At 50.3% G+C, this 17106-nt stretch overlaps 1 protein-coding gene across 1 annotated transcript in view; it reads right to left on the reverse strand.

Moving 5' to 3' along the window:
* The window catches only part of STAT4 (signal transducer and activator of transcription 4), an 836765-nt gene that overhangs the window by 67879 nt on the left and 751780 nt on the right, over positions 1-17106 (reverse strand). The window contains exon 21 of the mRNA XM_086955386.1: positions 1964-2155. Coding sequence (XP_086811512.1) covers positions 1964-2155 — 192 coding nt within the window. The remainder of the gene's footprint in view (positions 1-1963; positions 2156-17106) is intronic.

The raw sequence follows: 17106 nt of genomic DNA on the forward strand, positions 1-17106 counted from the left end.
GGAAATAAGAAAAACTTTATATCTGTCATGTTACTTCTATTTTTTAATATGGTATAACAAAGGGCGGGTCCGATGATTATGCCTATTGGAACTTCCTGGACTATGTTGGGTCTTCCTCCGGGACATCGAAAGAGTCCATCTGGTCGTATAGATCATGTGGGGGTGAAACCTATCCTCTTTTTCAGAGGGTAAAGTAGCAAGTCGGTCTGGAAATATACCCATACAGGCTGAAGGTACCGAGAGAATCCATCAAAAGAGCCGTCGTTATCCCAGGTCGTTGAGTAGGGGTATGAACAGTCTGTTTGGCTATCATGGTTAAAGGCGAATGAGGACAAAAACAAAAATTGTAAATTGTATGATTGTTTACCCATTTTTCCTGTGTTTGACTGTAATTTGGTCTTGATTTATACCCATTTAGCACATTAGAATATTTTTGCAAATTTTAAACCTCTAACCAATGCCTACCACCAATGTCAGGGGGCGCTACCATCAAACCCATTTAATGGTTTATGTGACAGTCGGAACCTTCAGAGACAGTGGTTGTCTTTGTCTACTCATCCTTGCACCAATGCCATACCATGATCACCACTGCCTAAATGTACTGTTCTTGAAATGTTGTCATTAAATTCTCTCAGTACTTCTCACCAACGAAACAAAGTAATTAACAGAGCATTTAGAGTTATAACCTGCTGCTGAGGGCAATACAGGTTGTAAAATGCCCGAACCGAAGTTATATGCCCAAGCCACAGGGAAGGACCTATAACAAATGTGGGGATCAGGCTCAGGCCTTTAACAAGGGTGAGGACCTTTAACAACTGTTACAGCTCAAAGCAGTAGGGCTATAAGACTATTATAACAATCCATGGAAGCACAAAAGAGATTAAGAGGATGCTGAAGAAGCCATTTGTATTGAATGAGAAAGCTACACCCAGGACCTTTGGCATGATTTATCATATGCAACCTCATCCCTTACAACCATACAGCAGGTGACGGGTGATGTTAAAAGGACTGTCCACTGGGAAATCTCCCTGATGAATGTGTGACCACAGGTGCCAAATAGGGTATGCAATATGACTGACTCGATCACTACCTTCTCAGCACTGCATCTTCAGTATTAGAACATTTCACTCACTTGGGGTAACATGTTGTAAATTGAAAAGCGAGGGACAGAAGGACCTACATTGAAAGGTTAGCACAAAAGGTCTGTAACAGCTCTTCTTTGCCCTTAGACCTTCACTGCCTTCAATGAAGCGCTCAACTTTCCAAGGTTCTACTGCATGTACGTGTTGTTTGCTGCACACCACTCCCACGGTTATTCCACAATACTTCATTTTAATCCTGGCTTGCTAAATAATCTTGAGGAATGAGGGCCGGTGGAACCCTACTGTTCGAGAACAATGAAGCTCCAGAGCGCACAAGAGTGGTACAATGTGCACGTCCATCTGTGGGGTGTGCACACCTTGCCTGTGCAAGCAAACCCTTAGAGTTGGGGTAGAGTGGAGCAGCGCTCTGGCATAGTGTTGGAACACTGGCAAAGACAGTGAAGGAAGGTAAGTATGTGAAGAGCCGCAGAAACGTCATAAAATGCTTCCTCACAATGGCACAATAATGAACAATATTAACATTAAATGATACGTCTGCTTAAGGTCATACTTTTGGGTTTCCTAAACCTTACAAAACTCAAGGATAAAGGCGTTTTTATTCTACTGGAGTGTCTTGGCGGGCGGGGCACTGGCAGGGGGTTTATACATAATTTGGACACATTATAAAATGGTACCAGCTCCAATTGCAAGTATGTGGAACCGTTAAGACAGTGATGGCTCCCAAGAAGAATAAAGGGAACATTTAACAACTCTTTTATTATAAAGAAGGAAGCATTTATTTTCTTGCTCTTTTGGAATCTGTTTATACCTGAGCATTTAAATAACATTTTTAAGAATACCAACATAAAATCGTGTCTAACCTTCATTTGACTTGCTGTTGTAATGTTTGGCAAAGGCTTTATCTTTAGGGATATCCGGGTACAAATATTTCAAGGGGTTCAGAGGAGCATTTTCGGCCTCAATTACTTTATAATCCCGTATGATATCCGCGAATGGCAGGGCGTTCAAACTGACTTTATTGTATGGTGTTACCGAATGAAACCTTTCTTCACCTGCAGGGGAAAAAAGAAAGCACGAAATAACATTTAAAAGAAAATCATATGTCACTGTAAATCTCACGCCAGGCCTGATGACCTGACAAATGGTAGACTTGCAAGGCATAATCAAGCCTCTGACATGGGAATTGTGTTTTTGAAGCATTCCAATTTACACATATATAATTATCATAATGTCAAATAAAACTCTTGCTAACATTTTCAATAAATTGTTTAGGCATTTCAGATGTTTCAGTAAATATGCTTCTGCTGAATACCAAGTTATAAATATATTGAAAAAAACAGCATGAGGTTTTGTGGGTGGCAGAAGTTAATTTCGAGAAGGTCGCATGCCACCATTGGCATGGTGATATCACATAGTGCAGCACTGGCATCAATTGATGCCCCACAGGATGTAGAGTGTCTGGTCTTTGTATCCCCACAGTGATGAGGACAAGTGGCTACCCCTACACACGAGACGCACCATGAAACAAGTCCTTATATGGGAATCGCCGCACACCTTCTACAGAGACTTCAGACCATCCAGAACACCGCAGTCAGACTCATCCTCGACCTTCCCTGATGAACCCACATCCTACCCTACTTCAGGAAACTCCATTGGCTCCCTGTACAGAAGAGATGCCAGTTCAAGCTGCTGAGTCACACACAGAAAGCTCTACACAACCAAGGGCCCGCCTTCATTAACCACTGCCTGAACTTCCACTAACCATTGAGAAAACTACACTACACTTCCCTTTCACTTAGCCATACTCCCCACAGCTACTGAAGCAGAAGTGGAGGATGCTCCTTCTCCGAAGTCGCAGCAAAGACCTGGAACAGCCTCCCGAGGCACGTCCGGACCATCATCTAATTTACGGAATTCCAAATGTCCCTCAAGACCAGGCTGTTGGAATAAGCCTCCGGGGCCTACAAGCGTTCAAGTGATTAGCTGCTCTTTATAAATCCTGATCGATTGATTGACCTTCCGAAAACTCACAGACCATGTTTGGAGGATCATTCTATGCTACCTAATTAATTGAAGCTGGGTCAAGTTGCCAAGTATTACCAACTTTGAGCAGAGAGTTGACCGGCATCTTCTATGGCCTCTGTTGGGATGAGATGTTGTCTTCATGGTAAAGATGTGTACCCATGCCCTCAGTGCCCAACTGTACTGTTGTATGGATCCCCAATAGTGATTTTTTTTATCATCGGCGAACAGGGATCATGTGTGTGAACCATGACGTAGGCCTGTCTCACGGACTGCGGTCTTCTTGGACCAGGAGGGATGCCCAAAAGGGGGAGACAGCCATGACAACGCGGGCTTTACACCAAGCTGCCATTACGACGCTGCCATTACAACGCAAGTGAATGGCGCTAGAGACTAAGGAATAGTAGATTTACTATTCCAACACCTTCCCTACTGTTGCGTAGGTTGGAGTTGGAATAGTAAATCATACTATTCCAAAATCCAGCGCCTACAGCGCAAGTCGTTGTAACGACTTGCGTTGTAATGGATGCGTCGTAATGCCAGCGCGGTGTAAAAGCCCGCGTTGTCATGACGTACATCCCCCAAAAGGCTACCCTCACAGTGGTGGAAGACTACCGCCTTCACCAGGACACAAGAGTGGTGGTGTGGTGGTAGCAGAATACCATGGAGTGATCAGTAATAGTAAATAGAAGCTTTTACTCTGTGTCACTGCAGCGAGGCCTACTGGCTCACTTACCTGTTTAGGAACTCGGCAACTGAGAATTATTGACTCTGCGTTAGTTGTACGGGTGCCTGCGAAGGGTACAGTACAATGATGGAGCAGTGCATGTTTGATTAGTACATGTATTGCCTGAGAGGAATACATTACATGAGAGATATAGTGCTGTCCTGTGCGTGCGCAGCAAAAGCATGTGCTGGGTGTATCTGTGCTGATGTGAAGTACAATACAAGAAGCGTGGAGACTGCTCTTTGATTCAGTGATAAATCACAATTAAGGGTCCTGGACAAATCTCACAAAGGGAGATGAGGCTTATAAAGGGATTGCTAGGAAGGAGTAGGTTTGGGGAGTCTGGGCTCAACCTTTTGAGACACATATCATTGTGGCTGACGTTCAGGTGTGAACTTCGATCACTCCCATGAAGAAAGAAGAAAGGGAGAAGGGCCCACTTCAAAAGAAGCAGATTCCCAACATAAAAGTTGAAAGACAACATCCTAATTCACATTTGGTGTCAGGAAAAAGACTATAAGAAGGGGAGGTGGAGACCCCCAAAGTTTGTCATCTGTCAAGCAGCCAGATAGGCTATGTGAAAAGGGGAAGCTATTCAAAATTTCTGACTGTGGCCAGGACTGGGGGTCAAAGCCTGCTACTCTCCCTGCTGGATGAGGGGACAACACGCAGGTAAATCAAGACCACCTGCCCCGGAACTAGACCACCTGCATCTGCCTGCTTGCCAAGACCAGTGTGCCCTGTGAGAAAGAGGAGAGCATTGGAGGGAGTGAGGTCCAATGGGGAGCCCTACCTGTAGGACTTTCCATGTAAGGTGTGAGGATTTGGCTATTCACTGATCGGGCCATAACCCATGTGCAGGACTGTTTTTGGCAATCCCCGTTTGCCAGTAGGGGGCCACCATTGACTGAGCCAAGTATCGAACGCTGTGGGGAGGACACCAAGCCCACATTGCAGTGACCCCGCATGCCAGAGGGGGCCCTTTGTGAAAAAGTTGTGTGACCAGTATGCTAGCACTTGGGAGAACCTGAGTGGCAAATGCTAGAGAGGCCACCATGGTGTGGGCGATAGCACCTGAGGAGTCTACGTTGCTTCCGGAAGGTACCGCAGCTACCCAATGTGCCAGGAAGAACTGCCAGGACCAAATCATCAAAGGCTTCAGGTAATTGTTTGGGACTAGACTTAGGGTGTGACAGTCGGTCTAGTCACTCCAAAGGATCTGCCCTAACTGACCCCCGTGGACCTGGAGGAAGCAGAGGAAGACGACTACCCCTCACGGGACTCCAGTTGGGATCTGAAGGACTGAATTCCCTGCCAAAAGGGAGAACTTGACGTACCACATCGCTGTGTGCCAGAAGCTGCTCCAATCATTTGGGCGAGCAACCACGCCACTCCAGAGAGTGAGCCTGCTCCCGCCTGAGGCTGCAGCGTGTACTGTGAGCAGCCCAGCTTCTCTGAGTATAATTTGATCCTGTGAGTGCCCGTGCTGAGTGTATATGGATCAGGAATGCCATACTCATTCTTAATGTCATCACACATTCTAAAACCCTTACCATAAAGTTCCCGAAACTTGAGCTCTCCCGGTATGGAAATTGAAAGCTCTCATTCCTGGAGTTGAAGCTGCGAAACAGTGGTGAAAACGGCAAAGGATGTGTGATTAGTCCCTCCTTTTTGTGATGAAGGATATATATATATATAGGGCCTTATTTATGAGGCCTTGCGACAGTTTTGTGTTTCCGTTGCGTCAGGCGGCAAAAACTATGCCTCCTGTTGCGCCCTATTAACAAAGTGATGCATCTAAGCAGATGCATCATTTTGTAAACCCTTGCGCTACATTATACCCGCGTGAGGTATCATGTATGCAGGGTAGGCGTTCCCAAGTAAGTAAGCCTCATAGAAGTCACGCAGTGAAATCTAAGATTTCTATGAGATTTCACTGCACCACTTCTAGGGTGCAAATGTGTCAATAACTTACGCCTGCCTCACAGCAGGCGTAAGACTGATGCAGGCCCTTTCACATGGGGCCTGCCCCATGTGAAAGGACACATTGCTGGAGTTGCATCACTTTTGTGACACACTACAGCAATGCGTCACTTTTGCACCTACAGATACGTCAGAACAACTGAAGTATCTGTAACTCCTTGCAACATGATGCGTCATACAGTAAATATGAAGCATCCATCATGTTGCAAGGAGGGCGCACTGAAAAGTGACGCATCGCTGCTTTCATGCAGCGATGCCTCACTTCTCATAAATGTGGCTCATATATAATATTTTGCCTCACTGGCCTTTGGGGACCCACTGTACTTCCCCTCTGAGAGAGTCACTAAGTTATGGTCATTGAAGCATCATAACTTGTCGGTCTTCCCTTGTTGCCATTTCCCCATATATCCTAATTGGGAAGCCAGCTACTAGCCCTGCAGGTGAGGTACTCTAACCCCTCCCCTCCCCCCCACAGGATTTGTACATGTTGTGCATCTGAGTCAAGGTTTTTCCATCCCATATGAATGTTATTATATACATCTTGGTGCCAGGAGATTTCCTCTATGGTGAATGAAAGTAAAGCACCTAGATAGAAAAACGTTTGGAGAAATGTCATCTTAAGCACTATGATTTCTCAAATCCAGTGGTAATGTGTGTTGGGCATAAGTGGAGATTCAGTGAAAGCAGGGTGCATAAATATTCAGTGTTATCTATTGGCCACATAAAGGGGCCCTCCGATTTTTTAAGATGTATTCAGAGATGCACTATTTTCACAGTACTCTTACAGAATCTGAATCAAGTTCCTTTTAGACTATTTTGTTAAGACCAACGACAAAAGTGACACCTTTTAGTTGTGGGTGTTCTTTCATCATCTTCAGAAGGGAATCAAAGGAGAGAGTGAACAACAAACGGAAGTGGGGGCATCTCTCTCTGGTTCCCCTCTATATGTTGTTTTGATTCAAGAGCTTAATCTTAACTCTGGCCTCGTAGCGGGCATCAGGCGTTTCCCCGGGGGGCTGAAAGGATGGGGGCCGGTTTTGGAACAGTGGGGACCATTTTTTAGGTCTCGCCTGAGCCAGCGCATGTGCTGCTCTGGCGAGACATTTAGTAACTGGGTTTTCAAAGTGCTACCCAGAGGCTTTTGCCGGCCACCAGTTTGCTATCACACGCACAAGCGAGCGCGCGACGTACACAGCCTCCACAGAGCACGGCCTCGTGATCACACCACTTGCATAACTGAGCACCGCCATACAACACAAGCGCCATTATTTCTGCGCGGCGCCGTGCAACTCTTCCCCTGTTGTTGGTTGCTTTCTGTTCCCAAGTTTACGTGGCGCTACATTGACTGAATTTAACTCCATGTCACTGCTTCCCAAAAAAATTTAAGGAGTGGCGGAGGTGAGCACCGTGCTTTAACACACAGCATGGATGTGTGCCTTTATTTATAAACAGTGCCGCTTTCACTTTAAGCTTGACTTTATTTGTTCATGATCGGCGCCGCTTGCAGAGCTGAGCACCTTGCTTTCACACAGGCGCCTTTATTTCTGTACGGTGCCATGCATCTCCTTCCCTGTTGTTGGTTGCTTCCCGCTCCTGAGTTTGCTAGCAGGCTACAGCAGACCTCCCTATCTCTCCATGTTGGATGCTTGCAGAGGGGCATGTGGTAAGAGACTGGTCAGGAATCCACAGTTGTTTTGGAAGAGCAGGGTTGCTTAGTTACACCCACCACCCCTCTGAGGTTGCAGCTCTTTTTTATTTTGTTTGATTTACATTAAATTACGATTAGTTTCCAGTGCCGTCATTTAATCTCCCGGTGCCATATTCTACCACCCACTCGCCCCTCCCACAACACTGCTTGCACGCCCCACCACCCCTCGGCGATCGCTCCTTTTAAACCCCCTTCTGCCAGATAGTCTACTGCGTGTTCTAATTATCACTGAAAACATTCAGGCTCCCCTTGCATGTCTCCTTCCCTCTCTCTATGCTCACCCTCCCCTTCTTTTAGCCCGTACATTCCTGCTTAAAGGCATCCACACCACCCTCATCCTTTTCATGTCTCCTCCCCCTGCGTGCTGTATCTTTGTTCAGACAGCAGGAAAGTGGTGCTTGCTTAGTGCTGGGGCCAAAGGGAGCTATACTTTAAAAGCCACATTCCCAAATGGCAACAGGACTCGTACCTTCCCCCACCCGCTGACTATTAACTCTAAAGTAGCGGATGTTCACTTTAAGCAAAACATAAACAAACATATGGTTCACTGACAATCCGGTAGCCCTGATACATTACTTTAGGGCACTTGAAAGGTGCTAAAAAAAATAGTAATAAGCAATAGCATTATAAAGCCAATAGCTCTAACTCAAAGAAAAATTAGTCCTATTGCATTGCAAATGCTTGTTAAAAATGTGCTATCGAGCTCTCCATTCGAGTGCATCTGCAAGCCATCTTCTTTCCTCCCCGGTGTGTTTACCCGCCATCTTCTCTTCTCCCAGGCATGTTAATCCACCAACCCCGCCGTTGTTTTTAAGCCATTGCTTTTAACCCACCATGTCCTACCCCCTGCTGCTTTACTCAGTCACCTCCCGCACCCTCACTCATGTCCCACAAGGTATTGGAGTGCTTTACATGAGCACCATGTGCATTACACATAGACAGTTTAATTTTTTTTGTTTTTGCTATTACACACAGGAGGATTAAGTGATTTGCCCAGGATCACAATATGTTGAGCCGACGCCAAGACGCTATTCTGCTTCCCCAGTTCCAAGGAGGAGGCACGAATGAGAACCACCCAAAAACTAAAGGGATCAGCTTTTTTTTTTAATAACTTTTCCATGTGTATTATGTCTGTTCCCAACCCACATGCATAACGCATACTTCACTTGCAAACACTATTCCACCCATTATTCATGTTTACTTGTCGCTCTGGCCTGCAATAAAGCTTCTACTTTTAGTTAGGCTCACCGTACTAATATTTCAACTTTGAAGTACTTGTTCTGTACAGGGGGGTATCACTGGAAGGCTGTCAATCTTCACACAGCTTCCTGCCATCTCCCTTATTAAGTTAAGTAGCAGTGTACACACGTGGATTTTGCAATGGCGGACACTTTTTGGGGGTTTGCATTTGCTGCGTGCTATGCACTCTTTCATAATCCACACGTCGCCATGGTGACACTGCTGCTACTGCGGGGGATGCTCTCCCAGACGCTGGCTGCAGGCCGCCTCCTCCCCGGGATGGGCATCTACTGCTGAAATCTCTCTGGCTGCCACCGGTGCCTGGACACAATGGTACTTCACAATGCATTGTCTTAAACCATTTTCTAAAGGAAGCGTTGTTTTGCCGCACTTTTTACTGCAGAAGGGGATATGGATCACTGGAAGGCTGGGAGATGCGGCAGGGTGTATGGCGATCAACTGCTAGGCTAAGTCTCCTCTAAAGTTCTTGTTAGGTTTGTGTGTTTCCCTTGTGGGGAACAGCTTGCAAATTGGTTCTTACTACCTGCAAACTTGTACCATTGTGGCTGTTCACTCTGTTTTGCATGGACACTCTCCTTCCCTGAAATCACATTTTTAGCCCCAAACATTTCTAAATACAACAACACTGCCAGGCTGCCATCCTCTCCGAATTAATAAGTGCCACATACAAAAGCAAAATTTCAGCATTTCCCATTTTGTAAATCAGGGTTACAGGGTTTTTCTAAATGCCTGTTTTGTGCACCTAACTTGTAAAACATTGCACCAAAAGAGTTGATAATCTGGCCCTTGGCCTTTAGCCTAAACAAAGACCCTGAAAACAACATGCTAATATTTCTATATTTGGCACATTGGCAAATATCACTATGTAAAAATACCAACCCCCTTACTCCACCATGAATAGACTTGTGAGTGCCTAAAGCACAACCCAGTGTTTGCTCCATGTTTGCCCTTAGTATACATCTTTGTGTAATATACATTGGCGCAAGTATCATGAAAGGTGTGAAGTGTGTTTTCTCTTTTTTGCACCTGTGCACAGTTTTCCCAATATGACACCCCTTTATGTCTCTGCGTTATGATTTTGATTCATTCTATCTAGGTTATTCACCCCAGCCTGGAATAAAGGGCAACTTCAGAGAACGAGAAAAAAGTCCAATTGAAATAAAATCCTATAACATGTCTTTGCTTTTTATGTGTTTGCAATATGCATGTTTGGTTTGCAATTGCTGTAATGAGAGACAAGTCTGAGGGGGCGTGGCTTAGCACGCGAAGTGAATGGACGCTTGTGGGTGAAGCTCCGCGCCGAGCTCCCCTTCCCGGTCCTTTTATCCGGGATTATCCTCGGCGAAGCCAGCCGAAAATCACGGGCGACTGCACCGGTGGTCCTGACGCAGCGCCTGCCCGAATTTGGCGCGGATCGGAGCAATACCCCGACACCGGGAGACACTGGCCGCCCGCGGCCGCGAGCATTGCCTCTGATCCCGGCGAGTGCCCAGGAAACACCGGGGATCCAGACGAGGCGGAAGGCCCGAAAATCGCGGCCCACCCTCACCCCGCACGGCCTGCATACCGGTGCACTGAAGATCGCCCACCACCTGTGCCAGGGCGGCCCCGGGGAGAGACGACCACATCAGCCCAGCCGGACTCCTCCTGCAAAGTCCGCGCTGACGGACGGACCCCAGGGTTGGAAGTAGCAGCCTTCTGCGACGGACACCACGCGCATCCGCTACATAGCGAGGCGCAGAGGTGAGCGATCCAGCCTTGAATCCCTGGGGGCCTAAAGGACGGCGGCGGCGGGGACCCACAGCGAGACGGCCACAGCCGGGAGGCGGCAGACGAACAGGCCGCAAAACACCACACACGCAGCCCTAGCCACCAGCAGCACTAGAGCGGAGTCGAGCACCCGCAACTGCATGTAGACCCCTGACTACCCACGGCGCTGCGACCCACTGCTCACCGGCGGCAATAATACCAGCCATCCAGGCACGCAGGCCCAGCCCGGGAGAAACAGCGGCCGTCGCCGCCCACAGCCACGCGTGGCGTCCATGCGGGAGACGCCGAGGGTCAGGACGGATCGGAGGCCACGGGGACACAGTACGCACCAACCCTGCACACCCGCGCCCCAGTGCACCAGAGACCGCTCGCAGCGCACGCTGATGGGACAATAAGGCGAACCGACTACATTGGCACGGCCGGTACCCTCACACACTCGCCGGAGCTGATCGCAGGACACGCCCTGAGGCTGGGAGCGGCTGCTAGGCCCGGACGCGACCACATCGCGACGAACATCGTGCAGGCCCAAACACACGGAGAAGAGGTAAGGAGCGCGACTGGGCTCCCAACGCCTGGAGAACGGTTGGGCAGTGGCGGCCGGGTCACACACTGCGACAGCTGCCAGCCGACAGCGGTAGACATTCAGACTGCACCACACCGGCGCAGCACACACCCCGCATGGATACACACAGAACCTGCGCATACAACCCGCAGGGATACGCACAGAACCTGGACCCATTGCCACAAACGTGCTCGTAACTGACCAGGGACACACCGAGGAAACACGCCGCAAACTCGGCGACACCCAGACGCACTGACCTGTGCCGGGGAAAACGGCACCCACCGGTCACCTACCGCCCAAGAGAGAACGAAAACCTCGCAATCACCACGCGAGCTGGCTCTGCTGACGCCGGTTGCCAAGCCTCCGCTAGGGGCCGATAGCCTACAACCACCAGCCCACCATCGCCCAGGCTGGCCAGGACCACGCCGGGACGAGGAGAGCAGACTCCACCTTGGACACTGATGTCTGGCGGGGCCAGGACACGGGCTGGCACCGGAGGCGCGATGTCTAAAGGCAAAATGGACAAAACCAGTAAAACCGCGGACCAGGACCAAACGGCAGCAAAGCTAGACACCATGCTCGCAGCCATGGAGCGGCTGGAAGAATCGCTTCAACTCACACGCACCTCTCTGGCCACCAAGATCGATAGCGTAGCCATAGACCTCACGCACCTCCGAGCAGACCACAAAAAACTTACCGACCGTACCTCGACACTGGAAGGAACTGTGAAAGAGCTCCAACCCCAAGCCAGTCAGACACATACCCACATACAAGATTTGCTGAACCGAGTGGAGTTCCTAGAGGACAGGGCTGAGGATGCGGAAGGCAGGGCACGAAGGAATAACATACGCCTGGTCGGCGTTCCGGAAAAATGGGAAGGGAGGAAGCCGGAGGAACATATGGAAAGATGGCTGGCATCCATCCTGCCTGAGGGCTCACTCTCGCCTCAATTCGTGGTGGAACGCGCCCATCGAGTCCTGACCACACCCCTGGCGACAGGCTCTAATCCACGACCTATGCTTCTCCGCATTCTGAATTACAGAGACAGAGACTCCATACTGAGAGAAACGCGCAAACTCGAGGAGGTGAGAATAGAAAACACCAAGGTAATGTTCTTCCCAGACTACACCATACAAGTACAGAGGCAGAGACAGTCCTTCCTGGCGGTGAAAAGACGCCTCCGCCAGCAGGGCCTACAGTACTCCTTGCTATTCCCCGCAAAACTCAGAGTGATAGCCGGAGAGAGAACCCATTTCTTTACAGACCCAGACGAAGTGGAGGCGTGGTTGGACAGCGGCACAGACTCTACCCCCAGAGCACCGGCGGACCGCACACGCGGGCGACAACCTGGCGGGAGTAGGAGACGACGCCGCCCGAGGCAACGGGCGCAGGGAAACGCGAGCAGGTCGCAGAGGACGTCTCCCCCTGCGGACGCTGCACAGCAGGAAAAGCAAGAAGCCCTCCGGCTTGTACGGGACCTCAGCCGCTCCCCGGCATCTAGCGAACCACCTGGTAATGACACAGGAGACCCCCCAAGCGACGACGAAGCACTATATGGGATATCGGACTCTCCTGTGACGGATCCTGGCCCGGACGTCACCCCCCAAACATCAGAGTACATTGGCTGACCAGCTCCCAGAGCATCTCCACCGGGGCTCCCCCAAGAACACTCGGTAGGCCATCTGCGGTGAGCTCGCAGTCTCGGACTGGATAACCCTGGCTCGGCGAGACCTCTGGTAAACTGTGAGCTACGACTCGACTTGAAGATACCCCGACAGACACTGTCCTCCACTCCTGTGGACATCCATCCTGCTACACACTGATCAAGACACGTAATGTATGGCATTGAATGTTTGCTTTGTACCAGTGACTCTTATGATTAAGGCTGGCTTAGGCTTTCATATACCCCCCGGGAAGGGGAACGACCCCTATATGATGACTCTAGAAACTTTTACTCAGCTGCTACTGCTAGCACTGCACAGCCACCCCCAGAACTGAACTAAACTTTGTTACTCTCCTTGAGAGCATGGACGGGAGCACGTTTGCCCACCGACCTTTTGGTATTTCGCATGTTTGCGATGTTCATTGGCTACCTGTTTTATTGGCCATGTTAACCACCTGTTTTCCCCCTTCACAATACTGCAATGGCGTGCGGGACAGACAATATTCCTTACGAGCGGCGGGCGGGGGGGAGGTGGGGCGGGGGGGCCGCTTCGGGGAGACCGTTAATGTGATGCAATGTCTGTGATTAATATATGCACATGGAATGTGAGAGGGATGCACACACCGTCCAGACGGTATCAAATATTCTCATACCTTAAACGCCACAATGTGCAGATTGCTCTCTTACAAGAGACGCACCTCTGTGAAGCAGAAGTCACCACCTTACGCCGCAGATGGCGAGGCCACCTTTATGCCACGCGCCACTCCTCCTATGCCAGGGGGACGCTGGTATGGATACGCCCGGGTACCCCGTGGATAGCGCAGGACACCTTAGTGGACCCCGGGGGGAGACATGTAGCAGTCAAGGGCAGAATAGACGGGAACCCGATAGTGCTAGCCTCGATCTATGCACCCAACACAGGGACTCAGGATTTTTTAACACAGCTATCCAACATCCTGGCGCCTTGGCATGGCATACAGTGGGTACTAGGCGGGGACTACAACTGCACACTAGATCCTTCCCTGGACCGCTCCCGTCCTCCACCACCTAATTCCCAAGCTCATCACGCAGCGCGAGCCCTCCTAGACTGGTCCGTGCAATGGGACCTACAAGACGCATGGCGCAGCCACAACCCAGACACAAGGGCCTACTCCTTCCACTCAGGGGCACACAACCTGCATGTACGCCTGGACAGGTACATGGTGTCTAGAGACCTGCTACCGGCGATCAGAGACGCGCAATACATGGGCCGCACACATTCGGACCACAACCCACACCTTATGACACTCGCCTGGGAACAGCCGAGGCCGCCAATCCCCACCTGGAGATTGCAACCAGACCTCTTACTTGACGGCACATTCAGAACCTCGATAGGGGCACAAACGGCACAGCACTTCGACGATAACAATAACACTGCTTCCACACCCCAGCTAGAGTGGGATGCATTCAAAGTGGTCCTAAGGGGGCTATGCCTCGGCACACAGGCACATACCCGCCGACAGCTAGAAGCAGACCTGAAACGGCTGGAAAGGGATTTGCTACAAAAGGAACAGGAGGCGACGGGAGGGGACAACACAGAACTGCTTGAGGCAAGGACGGAACACGATAGACTGATAGGCAGACTGAAACTGGTCAACTTCGCTGCACACTCGGCACGCACACATCGCTACGGCGACAAGCCAGGCAAATTACTAGCCTGGCTGATACGGCGAGAAGACCGTTCTGCCCCAGTGACGGCCATAAGCCCGACCGCGGACACTGTGGTATACACCCAGACGGGCATACATGATGCCTTCGTGACACACTACAAGACATTATACCGGTCGCAAATGTGCAATCCGCAACCAGACATCCAAGCATATCTGGAGGAACTCACACTTCCCACCCCAACTGACAGCCAACGAGATGATCTCGGAGCGCCGTTGGCAGCGGAAGAACTACGTGAGGCCATATTTGCCCTCTCTAACGGGAAAGCCCCTGGCCCGGACGGGCTGCCTGCAGAATATTATAAAGCATACTCAGACATCCTCATCCCCGAACTGCTTAGAACATATTCGGCGGCTCTGGACAGCTCATCCTTACCAGCGTCCATGAATGAAGCACTACTGGTATCACTTCTCAAACCCAACAGAGAAGAGACACTTCTTGGGTCATATAGGCCATTAGCCCTGCTCAATATGGACTACAAGATCCTGGCATCAACATTGGCCCATAGACTGGCGGCCCTAGTACCGGCCCTGGTACACAAAGACCAAAATGGGTTTGTCCCAACAAGATGCACCTCCCAAAATATTCGGAGGCTGTTTCGAGTGCAGGAATATGCAGTCCAGACGTGGCCAAGATCGGGTTGCCTAGTGCTGGACCTGGAGAAGGCGTTCGATTCTGTCGAATGGCCCTATCTGTCGGCAGTGCTGCGTAAATTTGACCTGGGTGATGATTTTATAGAACTAGTGGGCTTGTTGTATGGGAAACCCGAGGTGAGGGTGCGCACTGGGAAATTGATCTCCGAGCCCATCCATGTCAGAAGAGGGACCAGACAGGGCTGCCCGCTTTCCCCATTACTATTTTCCCTAGCGATCGAACCCCTAGCCGAACGGCTGCGATCCAGCGGAACGCGATGGGGCATTCGGCTAGCAGATGGCACACATGTCGTGTCACTATATGCGGACGATTTACTTTTGTACATTAAAGACCTAGATAATATGCCGCCGGAACTGTCGGACATATTCCGCACGTTCGAACTAATGTCGGGCCTCAAAGTCAACTGGGCTAAATCGGGGGCATACTCGTTCACTCCTGACGCCCCAGACCCTGTACTCCACATCAATAATGAACGATTACCATGGTATCACACCACGTTCAGGTACCTGGGCATACATATATACAGGACCCCCCTAGACATATTGGATGGCAATCTGACACGGGCCATAACGTCTGTTAGAACACAGATCGCCTTCTGGAAAACCCTCCCCATCAACGTGCCAAGCAGGGTGACCTTAACGAAAATGATAGTACTCCCCAGGCTCCTGTACTATTTTGCCAATCTCCCACTATACATCCCTGTCCGTACATTTAGAGAACTGGAGTGCATGCTCAGAGATCTGATCTGGAACACGGGCAGGCCAAGAGTAGCGCTGATGAAGTTACACAACCCGGTCACGGAAGGCGGCATGGCAGTCCCGAACCTGGAGCTCTATTATCTGGCGGCACAGGTGTAATGGGTGGTGGCCTGGATCGCAGGAAGGAACCTCGAGGACACGGCTACGGCCACAGACATCCTCTCCCCGCTGCAGATACACACCTTATTCCACCCACTGACGAGCCCCAGGAATCACACTCAATTACATGTAGCTGTGGCCACGAAATGCTACGGCAGATGCTTACGTCTCACTAAAACCACCATACCATATGCACCAGCGTTGCCACTCCTGGGTACCCCCAAGGCCACGACAGTCGTGACGGAGGCGGCATTGGAACAGTGGACACGTGCAGGCATAGAAACAATGACGGATCTGTACGCAGATGGCGCCCTGCTCTCCTTCGAGGCGTTGACTGCTGACACGGGACTGCCTGCGGGACAATTCCTGCAACATGCCTCAATACTAAGGACACTTACGCGGAAATGGGGGAACATTGCTAACGAGCTGCCCACACACCAGTTAGTTCAATGCATGCACGTGATGGGCAACGGGACGCATGTAGTGCACTGGCTCACACAGGCGCTGCTCTCACACACACAAACCACATTACAACCTCTGCGGGATAAATGGGCGGTAGACAGAGGGAAGGCGTGGACGGACAAGGAGTGGGCGGTGATACTCTCGGGCCCCCGCAACATTCCACGTAATGCACGCTTCAAACAGATACAATTTTACGTTCTGCACCGCGCATATCTATCCCCGGACAAGATTAACTCATACTTCCCGGGCACGGAGGCCAAATGCCCAAGATGCGACACTGAGGGAGCAGACCTCCTCCACATGCTATGGCATTGTCCCCGGCTTCTAGCATACTGGCAATCGATACTAGCACTGTTGAAGCGCTGCACGGCGATGCCGATCCCATTCTCGTGGGAGGCATGCCTGCTGGGCCTCTTCCATAGGACCAAATTAAACAGGGTACCTTCCCGCTTCTGGGACCTTGGCCTCATCACGGCCAAAAGGCTCATCACAAAACATTGGAAAAGGGCGGCACCACCAGCGATGGAACACTGGCACGCTTCGCTAGATAACTGGGCGAAAGCGGAGAGTATATCTCTACATAATGAGGAGACGGCGGGACTGCGTAAATACCCCATAGCGACACTCT

Source organism: Lissotriton vulgaris, chromosome 2_1, assembly GCF_964263255.1.
Source record: "Lissotriton vulgaris chromosome 2_1, aLisVul1.2, whole genome shotgun sequence".
NCBI classification, from domain to species: domain Eukaryota; kingdom Metazoa; phylum Chordata; class Amphibia; order Caudata; family Salamandridae; genus Lissotriton; species Lissotriton vulgaris.